Source organism: Micropterus dolomieu, linkage group LG15 (assembly GCF_021292245.1).
Source record: "Micropterus dolomieu isolate WLL.071019.BEF.003 ecotype Adirondacks linkage group LG15, ASM2129224v1, whole genome shotgun sequence".
Classification (NCBI taxonomy): Eukaryota; Metazoa; Chordata; class Actinopteri; order Centrarchiformes; family Centrarchidae; genus Micropterus; species Micropterus dolomieu.
Genome location: NC_060164.1, coordinates 15040514 through 15052284, shown reverse-complemented (window position 1 = coordinate 15052284; position 11771 = coordinate 15040514). Strand labels below are relative to the sequence as shown.

At 39.9% G+C, this 11771-nt stretch overlaps 1 protein-coding gene across 3 annotated transcripts in view; it reads right to left on the bottom strand.

The window, feature by feature from the left end:
• The window catches only part of parga (poly (ADP-ribose) glycohydrolase a), a 32339-nt gene extending 20969 nt beyond the window's left edge, over positions 1-11370 (bottom strand). For 2 of the 3 annotated variants that reach the window (XR_006828389.1, XM_046070932.1), the window contains exons 1-9: positions 11210-11370; positions 10521-10571; positions 9649-10317; positions 9372-9504; positions 8468-8590; positions 8277-8357; positions 7566-7640; positions 3269-3361; positions 1880-2034 (exon numbers count right to left, since the gene is read on the bottom strand). Coding sequence is in view for 2 of the 3 variants with exons in the window: in XM_046070932.1 (XP_045926888.1) it covers positions 1880-2034; positions 3269-3361; positions 7566-7640; positions 8277-8357; positions 8468-8590; positions 9372-9504; positions 9649-10317; positions 10521-10537 (1346 nt within the window). In the remaining variant the exon portion in view is untranslated. Of the gene's footprint in view, positions 1-1879; positions 2035-3268; positions 3362-7565; positions 7641-8276; positions 8358-8467; positions 8591-9371; positions 9505-9648; positions 10318-10520; positions 10572-11148; positions 11168-11209 lie in introns of those variants that run through there. The other variant, XM_046070933.1, reaches the window with a different exon arrangement.
• Positions 11371-11771: the final 401 nt, after the last annotated feature.

Genomic DNA, 11771 nt, shown 5'->3' with positions numbered 1-11771 from the left:
ATCTGCTCAGAAACACCCACCCCCCCCCCCCCCCCCTTGCTCTTTCCTGTATTTCGCTGCTGGCTGAAAAGCTAACAGTGATGGCAGAATCAAGTGCCTGCAACAAAGTGCTGGCATGGGTCTGAAACAGCCAGCCATGCAACTGGAATCAATGCTTACATTATTACAGAAGCCTCTTCACTTAGCCTGCCACTAACGTTTAATGTGAAGGCAGATATCTTGTACCCATACAGATGCCTGATAGCGAGAGTACGATTAAGGTTCAGATTATATATATCCCCAAGAGAGAGCAGATGGCTAATTAGGCTCCGGATAGCAGTAAGGGTCCATCCCAACTGCAGGAAATTTCAAAATGATATTGTACTACACCTTCCCTTCATGATAGTGTAAGCACTATCATAATAAGGTATTAGCAAACCGACATCTCCAGTATGTCAGGCAACAACACCGGAAGTTATTACACATATCAGTAATGAGGAGATACTGCCTTAAAGAAATACAGGGTAATCGAGTTGTGGTGATATCTGGATTATGTTCAGTGTGTATTGAGGTATCTACAGTCCATAAATAAGATAATAAAGCTGTTAACAAAATCTCATTATAACTCCACCCATACATAACATTTCAACTGTCTAAACATTGTCACTGGTGACAAAAATACCTGAAGCTGTTCAAAAAATGTCCACCAGATCCAGTTAGATGTTGGCTGAGAGTCAACATATCAAATGTCTTCAGCAGAAATAACAAAACAAGACAAATAATTCATTAATTCTTTCTGTGCAATACTGCCACACCTTCTCTTGCCATCAGCACACGTTGCCACAAGAGTGCAACAACTATCACTCATGCGTCCCTTCCCTCCATTCCAAATAACGCGACACCTCAAGATTATGAGACATATAAGACAGGTGTGCACTTTCAAACAGCCTATCAAAACAATTTGTTTCAATTAGCCATCCCAGGTTTTCTTAACAGATCACTGGTTCTGAGGAGGCAGAAACAGAGAAGACCAATTTAACACTCCTACTCCCACACAAAAAGGACATAACATAACAAATGGAGCTCAAAGAGATTCTCTGCCCACAGTCCCATCCTTGTGACTATAAGGCAACAGGGGCAGCTACAGCACACAACGTAATCTTACAACTTAAAAACAACAACCTGTAAATATGCACTTTGACAATAAAACACTACAACGAGCTGTAACTCTGTTAACGGCCATCAGTTTACCTTGCTATGACCCAATGCAGTCAAGCTAAAAAAGAAACTTTAATGTTAGTGCAAGTAAACTTACTGGACACTCAGTAAAATGAGTAGAATCTGAGAACAATACAGAATTCATCTATTAGTGGGTTTTCAAGGCAGTAGTGCCCCCTTATGGAAATCAGTTTACTTTCCTCCTCCATGGTAGGATCACTAAAAACAGAGCAACTCAATCAAAATTCTACCTGTTTGTAATAAGATATTTGTAATAAATCAAGACAATAATGTCTTTAAATGTATTTGATGCCCAATTACTGGAAAGGACACTATTGCCAATAAAACCTGGGCAACACAGGATGCTCCACAATCAGTTAGGACCAGAAAAATGTATAATGATACCAATGAATCCAGTCATGCTTATCATCATCCTGTCCGACAGCATAATAAGCTTCTTCTTGAAGCATACAGACCAATGAGGCTAACTCAGGATCAATATCAGAGTTTAAGAGCTCCTTAGTCTCCTGCTTAAAGTAATGGCTTACAAAAAGACTCAAGGGGCAAATCTCATTTTGTGAATAAAATACCAACAACTGCAGCTCACTCAATTACCCTAGTGAGCTACTGATTAATTTTTTGCGTCTCTCCAGTTTTTCTGCAAGGGCTGGTGTGCCTTTACCTGTAGAAGTTGATCTCAGGATAATTGCAGTATTCTGACTTGCGGGAGTTGCGTCGGGGGAATGTGCAGAAGAAGGCGTTAGCCAGAAGACAGGCTATTTGCTCCTGAGACAGAGTCAGGGAATGGTTCATCCTTGACTTGAGTAGGGGGATTGGCTAGAAAGAGAGACAAAAAACGTGACTGAAATCAAAACAAAGAACAGAGCAAAAGGTGTGGAATCATAGCTAAGAGTCGAAAACTGAGGGACTGGAGATCAGAATGGGAAACATAGATACACAAAGAGATGCAGCAGAAACACACAATGTTAAGTGGGTACAAGTACTGGTACTGTAGGTACTGTAGGACAGAAAATGGGGGTGGATAATTAGTTTACGAATCTAGCAAGCAGAAGAGACAAAGAGAGTTCCATCAGGTAAATGGGTGGTAGTAATTAAGGTCCTCGTTTTCTTGCCCTTCCCCCCAACGTTAGTTCAGTCAGACACTCAGGGCACATCCATCTTCACTGATTAGGGCTAAAGAGCCTCCAAGGCTGCCCAGTTAGCAGATCAATACCAGCTCTAATAACACACACATAAACATTAACCTTGATGCTTTATACTGCAAAACAAAGCAGAGAGTCAGAAAGCTTCATTATCCAAAGGCTAAAAATGATTCTAAGGTGAAATCCGTACTAGAAATCCCCTTCTTTAGATAAACCTGCCTCCAGTTTCTGTCTCCAGTAACAATTGGAGACGGGTTTTCCTATCCGGGTCAGAGTGGGAGCTGATTTAACTTTATTGAATTAAACTAAGGAATCTGAAATAGATAACTGGATTACAAAAATGCCAATCCTGGAACTTGCATTGCTATAATTGATGACAGTGAAGGAAAACAAAGACAAATAGGGATGACATTTAAAAGATCTGTGACATTGGATCAGCTCCATTTACTGTGAATGAAAGAGAGGGACTCTGAGATTTAATGGGGGTGATATCAAACCGGGTTTCTCAAAATATCTTGCTCACAGGAGGAATGGCTAGTGTGGAAGTCCAAAGGAATAGACTGAATTTTAAATTTCATAAGCATAACGCATCAGATGGATGACTGGTCATGAGACGGACCTCTCCTCTCTCAGCCCTCTTTTCTAATGAAGCAGTCCTTGATATGAACCAAAACGGCGCATTCATTATCTAGCAGTTGTAACTCATGAGCTTGTATAACATTCACCATCTAACACTTTCCCTCTCCTCCCTGCTGACAGCACACACTTACACCAATTCGCCTTTACACCGCTGGACTCTTCACTCTTTAAACCCATTACAGCTCACCTTTCAATTTCTTCACACAAACTCCAGCAACCCACCCCTAATCAGACACTGTACATAATTAAAATAGTAAAACTGCCCTTACCATTGTGCAGAGGCGAGGGGCATCGAGTGCTAGGTCAACCATAGATGGAAGTATGACCTCAAACAGGCACTGTAACTCACTATGTTCAAGATACTGGGGAGAAGAGAGAGAGAGAGAAAAAAAAAGAAGAGACATACCGGCAGAAGTATTGTTAAATGGGATATCTCTGTGGAGCTGACTGCCTAGTTAGGCAGGCAGTTACTCAGAGCCAGCAGTCAGAGTGACTGATTAGATCTGAAGTGACATATTGGTTTGTAACACCACAGATTTTTCCAACCAAAATGTTAAGATGATAAATCAAAAAAGAACATCCAACACAACTGAATAAAAAAAAAAACAAAACAAACAATTCTGCTTTTAAGAGTCTAGAGCAAATTCCAACAGTGTACATCTCGCACTCTTAAATCAGCACTTCTCTCTTTTACTTTTACAGTAAACAATATGATGACCAAAATGAGAGACAGGGATTATATCTTATTTGTATTTTGTTAGTTAATAATTTATATTCCATTAATACATTTCAAATATTTTATTTATTGTTAGTTTCCCCACATTTTGACATTCAAATTCCATTACTCCTGAACAGGTTGATTCAGTGATACCCTGTTTCTGAACAGACAGATTTCCAACAAGTAATACTAACACATTTTCTGAACCTTCCTTTCAACAGTTCATCCCCACATTACTTCTGTTTCCCTATTCTGTTTCAACTGAAAACACAATTAAATGTGAAAACTCAACATGCGATTTCCTTTTCAATAATTGTAATCATTTCTTTTATGGTTTAGTCTTGTCTTGTTAAGACAGAGACAGAATGGCCCTGAAAAATATCAGGAGCAGCCAACTACTTGATGAAAAACTTAAATGGTTTAATAACTGTTTGACAGTGAGTCTGAAGTCATCTCCCAATAACAGTAACTAACACCGAGGAAAGATTCTTAGTATCCCACAAAAAATACCCGTGTCAGTGAAGATATTGGAAGTTTATTGTTGTTTTAGGGTGTGCTCACGCTCCTCAGATATCAATAATCCCAGCACTTCAGTGGTGAAAGAAGAAACAGAAATGCTGCAGAGTTACTCACTACACAGAACCTGTTTTCAGAGGAAACTCCCATCAATCTGGAAGCGAGCCTGCCACGGGCGAGGCATCCATACTTCAGCCTATAGCTTACCTCAGCATCCATCTGCAATTCCCTCTAAAATAAACACCCAGTTATTCCATCATAGACCAAGATTTACAACGCAATCACTTATGAGTGTATTGGCTTCGAACGTCACGGTCATCAATCACTTGCCTTATTCTATCAAGGTGAGCAGGGGAGCTTGCGCTGATTAAATGGACCTTCTGGAGCAAATGCAAATGACCAATTGTGGAGAGAGTGGCAGGGTGGCTTGATTTTCAACAGGAAGTCTTTGGTGGGTGATTTGGCCAGAGGCATTTATATGGCTGCAGAGCAGGTCTGACTAAATGCTGTCAGAAGTAATGAGCTGACAGACATCATAAAGTGCTCCTGTGGGACTAATAGATGGTAGTTGGTGATGCGGCAGGATGAGGGTAGAAAGATGATCCCACAGTCTTTCCACAGCTACAAGCAGCTAGCCACAACAGTAACACACAGGTTAGGCTGCACACACAAACGATATCTTTTACAGCAACACATATGACTGACTGAGTTCCAGCACGACAGTCCAGATTTACTGCTGCACGGGCTAATGATCGATTACACTCTGATCTTCCATCCATTCTGGTATTTACAGGGTATTTCCTGGCAGCTCAACTTACACACATCTCGATTTCACAGTTTTTATTTAGAGAATGTTTTTTTAGTGCATTTAGTGTCAAACTCTGACATAATTATATAAAATCACTGTGTGAGAGAGAAACAGAACAAACAACAAAAGCACAAAAGTGAGAGAGAGAGAAAGAGAGCGTGTACTATTGGAACATCAGCTCTACTACACCTGGACTGCTTTTCTGTTCAGCCTTCCAGCATTCATCAGAAAGTGACACAGTGACAGTTTCATTTGGCAGGGGAGAAACTCTAAACTAACTAATTTGGATAACTGTCTTTTTCCTCCCTATGGCTATTACACGTTGAGCGGAGTGTCAATCACTGGCCCAGGGGCAATGTACCTCTTGACAATTACCCCAACGCTGCACAAATGTTGCTCCAGATTTAATTAGGCTTGGTCTTGGCTGAGGAGTACAGCAGATAGGATTCAAACTCGCCACAAACTACAGCAAAAGAGCAGTAACATTTAAATAAAAGGAATGAGCAGAGAAGCAGTGGCAGAAGCAATTTATTCTGTCAATTACTAATCAATTGGGTTGCCCAAAGAATGGCTAAACAATTCTATGTGATTCTTCACTACATTAGTCTTTGTGTGAAAGACAAATCACATAAAATGGTGCATGTCTGCTGTGGAATGGCAGTTGTTAATCATTCCTGCACAGTGTGTTGGCATGATGCTCTGAATGCTCCCTCATCCTGCATCCATCAACTGATCAAAATGTAACTGACAGACAGCAGTCACAACCAGGAGGGCTTTTGTATCTGCACACACATGTATCTACTCTGATTCCTCTATAATAACATTTTGAGTTCTATTAACTTTTGATATTCAAACCTTGACTTGTCCTTCTCCCATGAGCACCACCCTGTATTGCTAAATGCCTCAGCAGAAAAAACAGGGGGAAATACGGTGCTCAGGACAGTGAGTGGGGCCGCTGACGCAGTAGACTCCGCGAAGGCCAAGCTTCTTGCTGGTTTTACTCAGCATCCTTACAAATTTAATGGGACCTTTTAATTAAAGTGGATTAAGCTATAAAAGCCTGGGACAGTTATTGATCCACCGAGCTCTCTGCTTTACTCTGAGAAATTATTTCAGAGAGGAGGGGGAAAAACATTTTGGAATGGTCTCAAATGATGAGATGGGATGAACATCAGGTTCACATTTCAATCTGACTGGACTGTAACAACTAACAAATGTTCCCACTTAATTGTAAGAGCTTCATTAGAATAATGACCTTGTTCCTAATGGCTCCAACAAAGACGAGAACTCATGACATGCTACATGCTTTACTAAATGTAGGTAACTAAATAACGCTTCTAACTGAAATTTGTTTGGTATTTATTCAAAGACTAAAAAAGAAGACTTTTAGGAAGTTTCTCTTAACAGGTATGTCAGTCCATAACTGTCTGAACAGAGGGTAAGAAGTGTTAAACTAAAGGAGGGAGGGAGATAGAAAAGAAAAGAAAAAAAAAAGAAAAAAAAGAAAGTCGTTCCCCTGGTTCACCTGCAACAGCTGCTGCCGCCATGCTCTGTGCTCATCTGTCCTAACTGTGTGATGCCTATATGCTCCTCTGAGACTGTCTGGTACTGGGAGGGGACGACGCACACTGATGGGCTTGCAGCCAAACAGAGAAAATCAGGCTCCCTTTGCAATAACAAATGGAGTTTATTACCAGCTTTAGCTTCATTCTTCATTACAGTAAATTTTTAAAGACATAATTAACAATGGTGAGTTAAAAAAACACTGCCAGAATCCACACGGCAATGTTCACACTGATGTAGGGCTGGGCGATATGGCCAAAAATGGTATCATGATAAAAACATATGCTATATGTCAAATTATTATTTCTTTCAAGTTTAAAGGCAGATTTTTTCTCCTGAGTGAAAATTGAAGAAACCAGATGGTTAATTATGTGGTTAAACTTTTCTTTATGGTCAGTGTGACAACAATGCCAAACAGTGGCATCAACTTCACGTCAGAGGTAGCGCATTCAAAACTATTATCTTTTTCAACAAATAAATCTTTTTTCAGGCCTCTTTTTTTTTTTCAACAAAATTAATATTTTAATAGAAACATTAAGTGCTAATTTGTTTGTGATTCAAATGAATTAAAGCAAATATTTATTGACGATATATTGAACATTTATTATATTGTTATTGAGGAAAATTATATCGCGATAATTATCATTATTGTTTTATTGCCCAGCCCTACACTGATGAGGTGTTTATTTCAATTCTCTAAAATGACAAATATGAAAGCCTGTTATATAGCAAATTAGAAATTAGAATAATTTTTAATATTGTGTGTCTTTGGAAAAGGTTTCCCTCTTCAATCCAACTGAAGAACTGGATTTAAATTTCATATACTTCATGTTCAAGAACAATCAGCATGCCTAAGACATGTTTTGGCAATACAGTATAGTCAGTAAGCTTTATGGAAGCTGGTATAAACGTCAGACCAGCCTATAAAAATCCAGTAACAGTCCTGTTTTGGGCAGCTTACCTCTGTGCAAAGAAGGTTCAGGGCAGTGAAGTCCCATTTCTTTGCATGGGCTGTGTTGTATCTCAATGTTGCATCCTAAAGAGGATAATTATGAGTTATTTATTCATAGAAGACTATTTTTAAATATATAAATCTGTATAGCAGCAGATTAACTGCAAGTTTAAGGCACAAAAATATTTAGGATCACATATTACAAGTCTTCTTTTAATACATAATGTAGTAAGCTATACTTGTTGTAAACTTTGCCACCTTGTGGTTGTTTATGGAATAAGTTTTGCATATTTGAAACTGCTGTGACAGTTCAATTGGGATAATATATCAAAGGCATGAGACAACTTTCCAATTTTATTACAATGCCCAAATCTGACAAGAAACACCCAAAAATAAGGGTTTCAAAAATGCTCTGAAAACAAGAGTCTCACGTTTACAAGTGGATGGAATAAAACTAAGCTTTTACCAAAATGATGAAATATGACTGCTCAGACATGTCCATGTTCAGCCAACTTTATGTCACACATTTCTTGATCGTGGTCACTTATTTACAAACGTAACAGTGTGCTCAGCTCTACTGAATCAAAATAAAAAGTGATCATGAAGAGTAGGAGATGCCAGAATAGAGGTTTGAGTAAACTGTGTCTCTCCCACTCCTTTTCAGATAAGGTATGTAATGCTCAATCTTTGGTAACATAAAGGCAAACACAGTTATCTTACCCTCACATCCAGAGAACTTTTGAACCCTCTCTTCAGGGCAGTGTGGATCAGCTCCCACCTACTTTGGACACCACCTCCATCCTGCATGACGCAACCAAAGGACATATGGCTTTTACTACAATGTTCCCAGAGCAATTAACCTTGAAAACCATGTTTTGGACAGCATGCAAAGCTGTGACGCACTAGTTTACCTCAGTCTCCATAGGAAACAGATTCTTCTCAGAGCAGGGCATCTTCACGGACACATCATCCCACGCGTCTTTGAACTTGGAGGGGTAAGGGACAGGGACCTCTCCCTCTCTGAGGAGATCTGTCTGTAACAGGGAAACAAAATGGCAGGGAGAGTGTCTTTACATGTTACTGTTGTGTGTAGAGAAATGAAGATTGCGATAACTGCTTTCTCTTTGCATATCCAAAAGAAAATGCAACAGTCTGCTTTTAAAATTTTTTAAAACAGACATGGAGCGGTAGAAAGTAAGAAGTCAGTCAACTTTTGGTCATTCCTTCTAATCAAAATTAATTAAGAGATTGCTGTATAATTTTAATGGCTTATCTTAAAACTAAATGCATAGATAACAAGCTTGTCACTTGTTTTACCAAAAGTCACATGTTCTTTTGCTGGCTGACTAAACAACTGAAAGCTGTCCCGTTAAATGTAGAGATATGACTTTCTTAAAACAGTAATTAAAAATCCACTATTCTTGTTATTTATGGGGTGATGGTGATAGTCTGTCTTGGGTGGCAGTGGTTAGTTGATGGGTAGAGCAAGTAGTAGCTACTTAGCAGCACTGGCAGTGTTCCTATGGGACTAGTTGTGGAGGGCACAGTCTGATAGTATTACTTTAGTGACAAGAGGCCCTGAGGGGATGGTGGCTCCACTCTGCCCAGAACTGTCTTTCCACTGTCTGTATCTAAACAGTCTTCTTTACATTCTCCCTCCCCCTTTTCCCTTTCTTGTTCTCTCTTATTAAAAGTGTAGACCCATCATGCAATGACCAATCACATTGGCATACACATGTCTGTTAATGACTGCATTTTTCTTCACACCATACCACATTCAAAGAACACATACAGAACAAGTGGCTGCTAACTCACCCTGACTGTGACAGTGTGGTTAGGCACTACTTTCAGGTGAGACAGAGGGGGGGCACACTGGGGCATTCTGTTCAGCTCATCTATGGGTGTCCCCAGCCATCCTCTGTCCATGTTATGCAATGCAAATGAAACGCTGTACAGAACAAAAACAGAACAGGTCAGTATACCACACCATTACCAAAAGAATGCACAGTGGAGGTGGGACACAACAGAAAGGTGATTCCCTAACCATAAAGGACAAAAAGTAGTACTGTTAAGTGAAAATGTCCACAAGTACCTTTCGAAATATGCACTTGACTGGCTTCCAATTAAGTCCTGGCTCATGTCAGATGAGCCACTGCACTCTGCTATCTCAGCATCATCAGTTCCCATAGCAACCAGATTGACTCTGTCTTTGGCCGAAAATCCAAAATCAGAGTCTTTGACAAACTGCTGAGATTCCTTTACCTGAGCCTCCGCAAAGCCAGAGTCCTCTGCACAAGCACTGCCACCGTGATCTTTGTCTGCAGAGCTGTTGACAAGCACGGTTTTACAGACGGGGCTGTCAGGACTCAGCATCTCCACATCACTAGGCGTGCTTGCACCTTTTCTGGGACTATTGCTAAGACAGAGGGTGACTTTGGGATTTGGAGTGGGTGTTGCAACACAGGTTGTTTCAACAGGGTGAGGACCAGGTGAACTGGGCCTCTTAGATTTCTGCCCAACACAGTGTGTTTGAGCGGCGTCACTGCTGCTGCCTGCAAGGACAGATTCTTCCTGCCCATCTGCTGACCCGCAGTCCATTGACTTCTGAGATGTGGCGTCATCTTGTGTGTTCCCCGTTAGCACACAGTCTTTTGAAGTGTCTTGCTTTTCTGGTTCACAAAAGAGTTCATCTTTTCCTTCTGTTAAGTTTGTTTTTGGAACATCATTCTTCACATCCACTGGCTCGACCTCAGCAGTCACACTGCAGCAGGACAGAAGGAGAACAAAGTGAGAGCAGGCTCCTTAGCAGGCTGAATCTACAATCTGTGCCCATACGATTATAATCATACATCTTTCACCCTTGTTAATTAGTATAGAAACATACATTCAAGACACAAGCATGTATCCAGCCTTGAACAAAACTCTTGAGCACACAAAATCCTAATGCTAACTTGACTGCTTTACCTTCTTTGAGAATCCATCTTTGACGGGTCAGACAAGATGAGCCAACAATAACTGTGTGAGAAAGAAAACATGTTGAAAAGCTGCAACGTTTTTGATAATTTAATTATACATACATACATACACACACATACATTATATCTACATACTGGCCGTTTTCAGGTTTCACGCGGGACGAACTACAAAGACTTGTTTACTGGTTTGCAAGGGAGAGCCAGTAAAACTTAAAGGGTTGTTATTGGACGTTTTTTGGTTCACTTTCTCAGGTCATGACACCGGGGTGAGTTGTGGTCTAAACTTTCGATTCTGCAGTTATCAGTTTCTGTTTCTGACGGTTTATAAAACCAGTACAAAAAAGGTTCCACAAAGTTAACGTTACAATAAGCTAACTAACCTCAACCAACCTCATACTTTTGGCAGTAATTTCACGGTAAATATTAACTCTGCAAGAGGCGCTATATATATTTTGCTTGTGATGTGGTGAACGTTAGTAGTTTACCATCTTGACGCGAACACATCTTATAGGACAAAAAGTCATCTTCAGCTGATTTAGCTTTGACTGGTAAAATCTACATTAACGTTACACATTAGCCATTATTCGCTAGCTCCGATTCTTGCAGATAGCACTCACGTAATTCAAGCTGATCAAGCTAGCAGAGCTGTCTCCATTAAAACGAAGAGATACAACTTACAGGCATGCCCCTCTTTGTGCAAGACGTCTGAGTTAGATGCATTACATAATTATTAATTATAACTATTTCTCCTCAGACCACATATCACTCCAAACGTTAACGTCCAGTTATTGGTTTACTTTCTCTTCATTGTCGCAGGCAGCGGCTACCCCTTGACGGCAGTAAAATCTGGACCAATCCAGAGAGCGGAAACGAGGCGAGATCATGACATGATACCCTAGCAACTGGGTCAAAAAGGAGTTTACTGTCGTGAAACCATTAAGATGGCATGAAAGGTAATGCGGCACTGTCTTTATTAAATGTATGTGATGAGCATGATCAGTAGTATACATTTATTTTAAGTAGTCCAATTTTTCACACTTTAACAAGACACTTTACTTCATGTTGTACTTAGTTTTTGCCTGTTGTTATGTTTATTCGTGTTTCATTTTATTATATATACTATACTTTATAAATTATAAAGTGAATTAAAAAATCTGTATCTATCTAAAATATAAGTCTAAATAGGTTCAGTTAACCATCATAACCATTGATAGTTTCCAAACGTTTGCACCAAATTCAA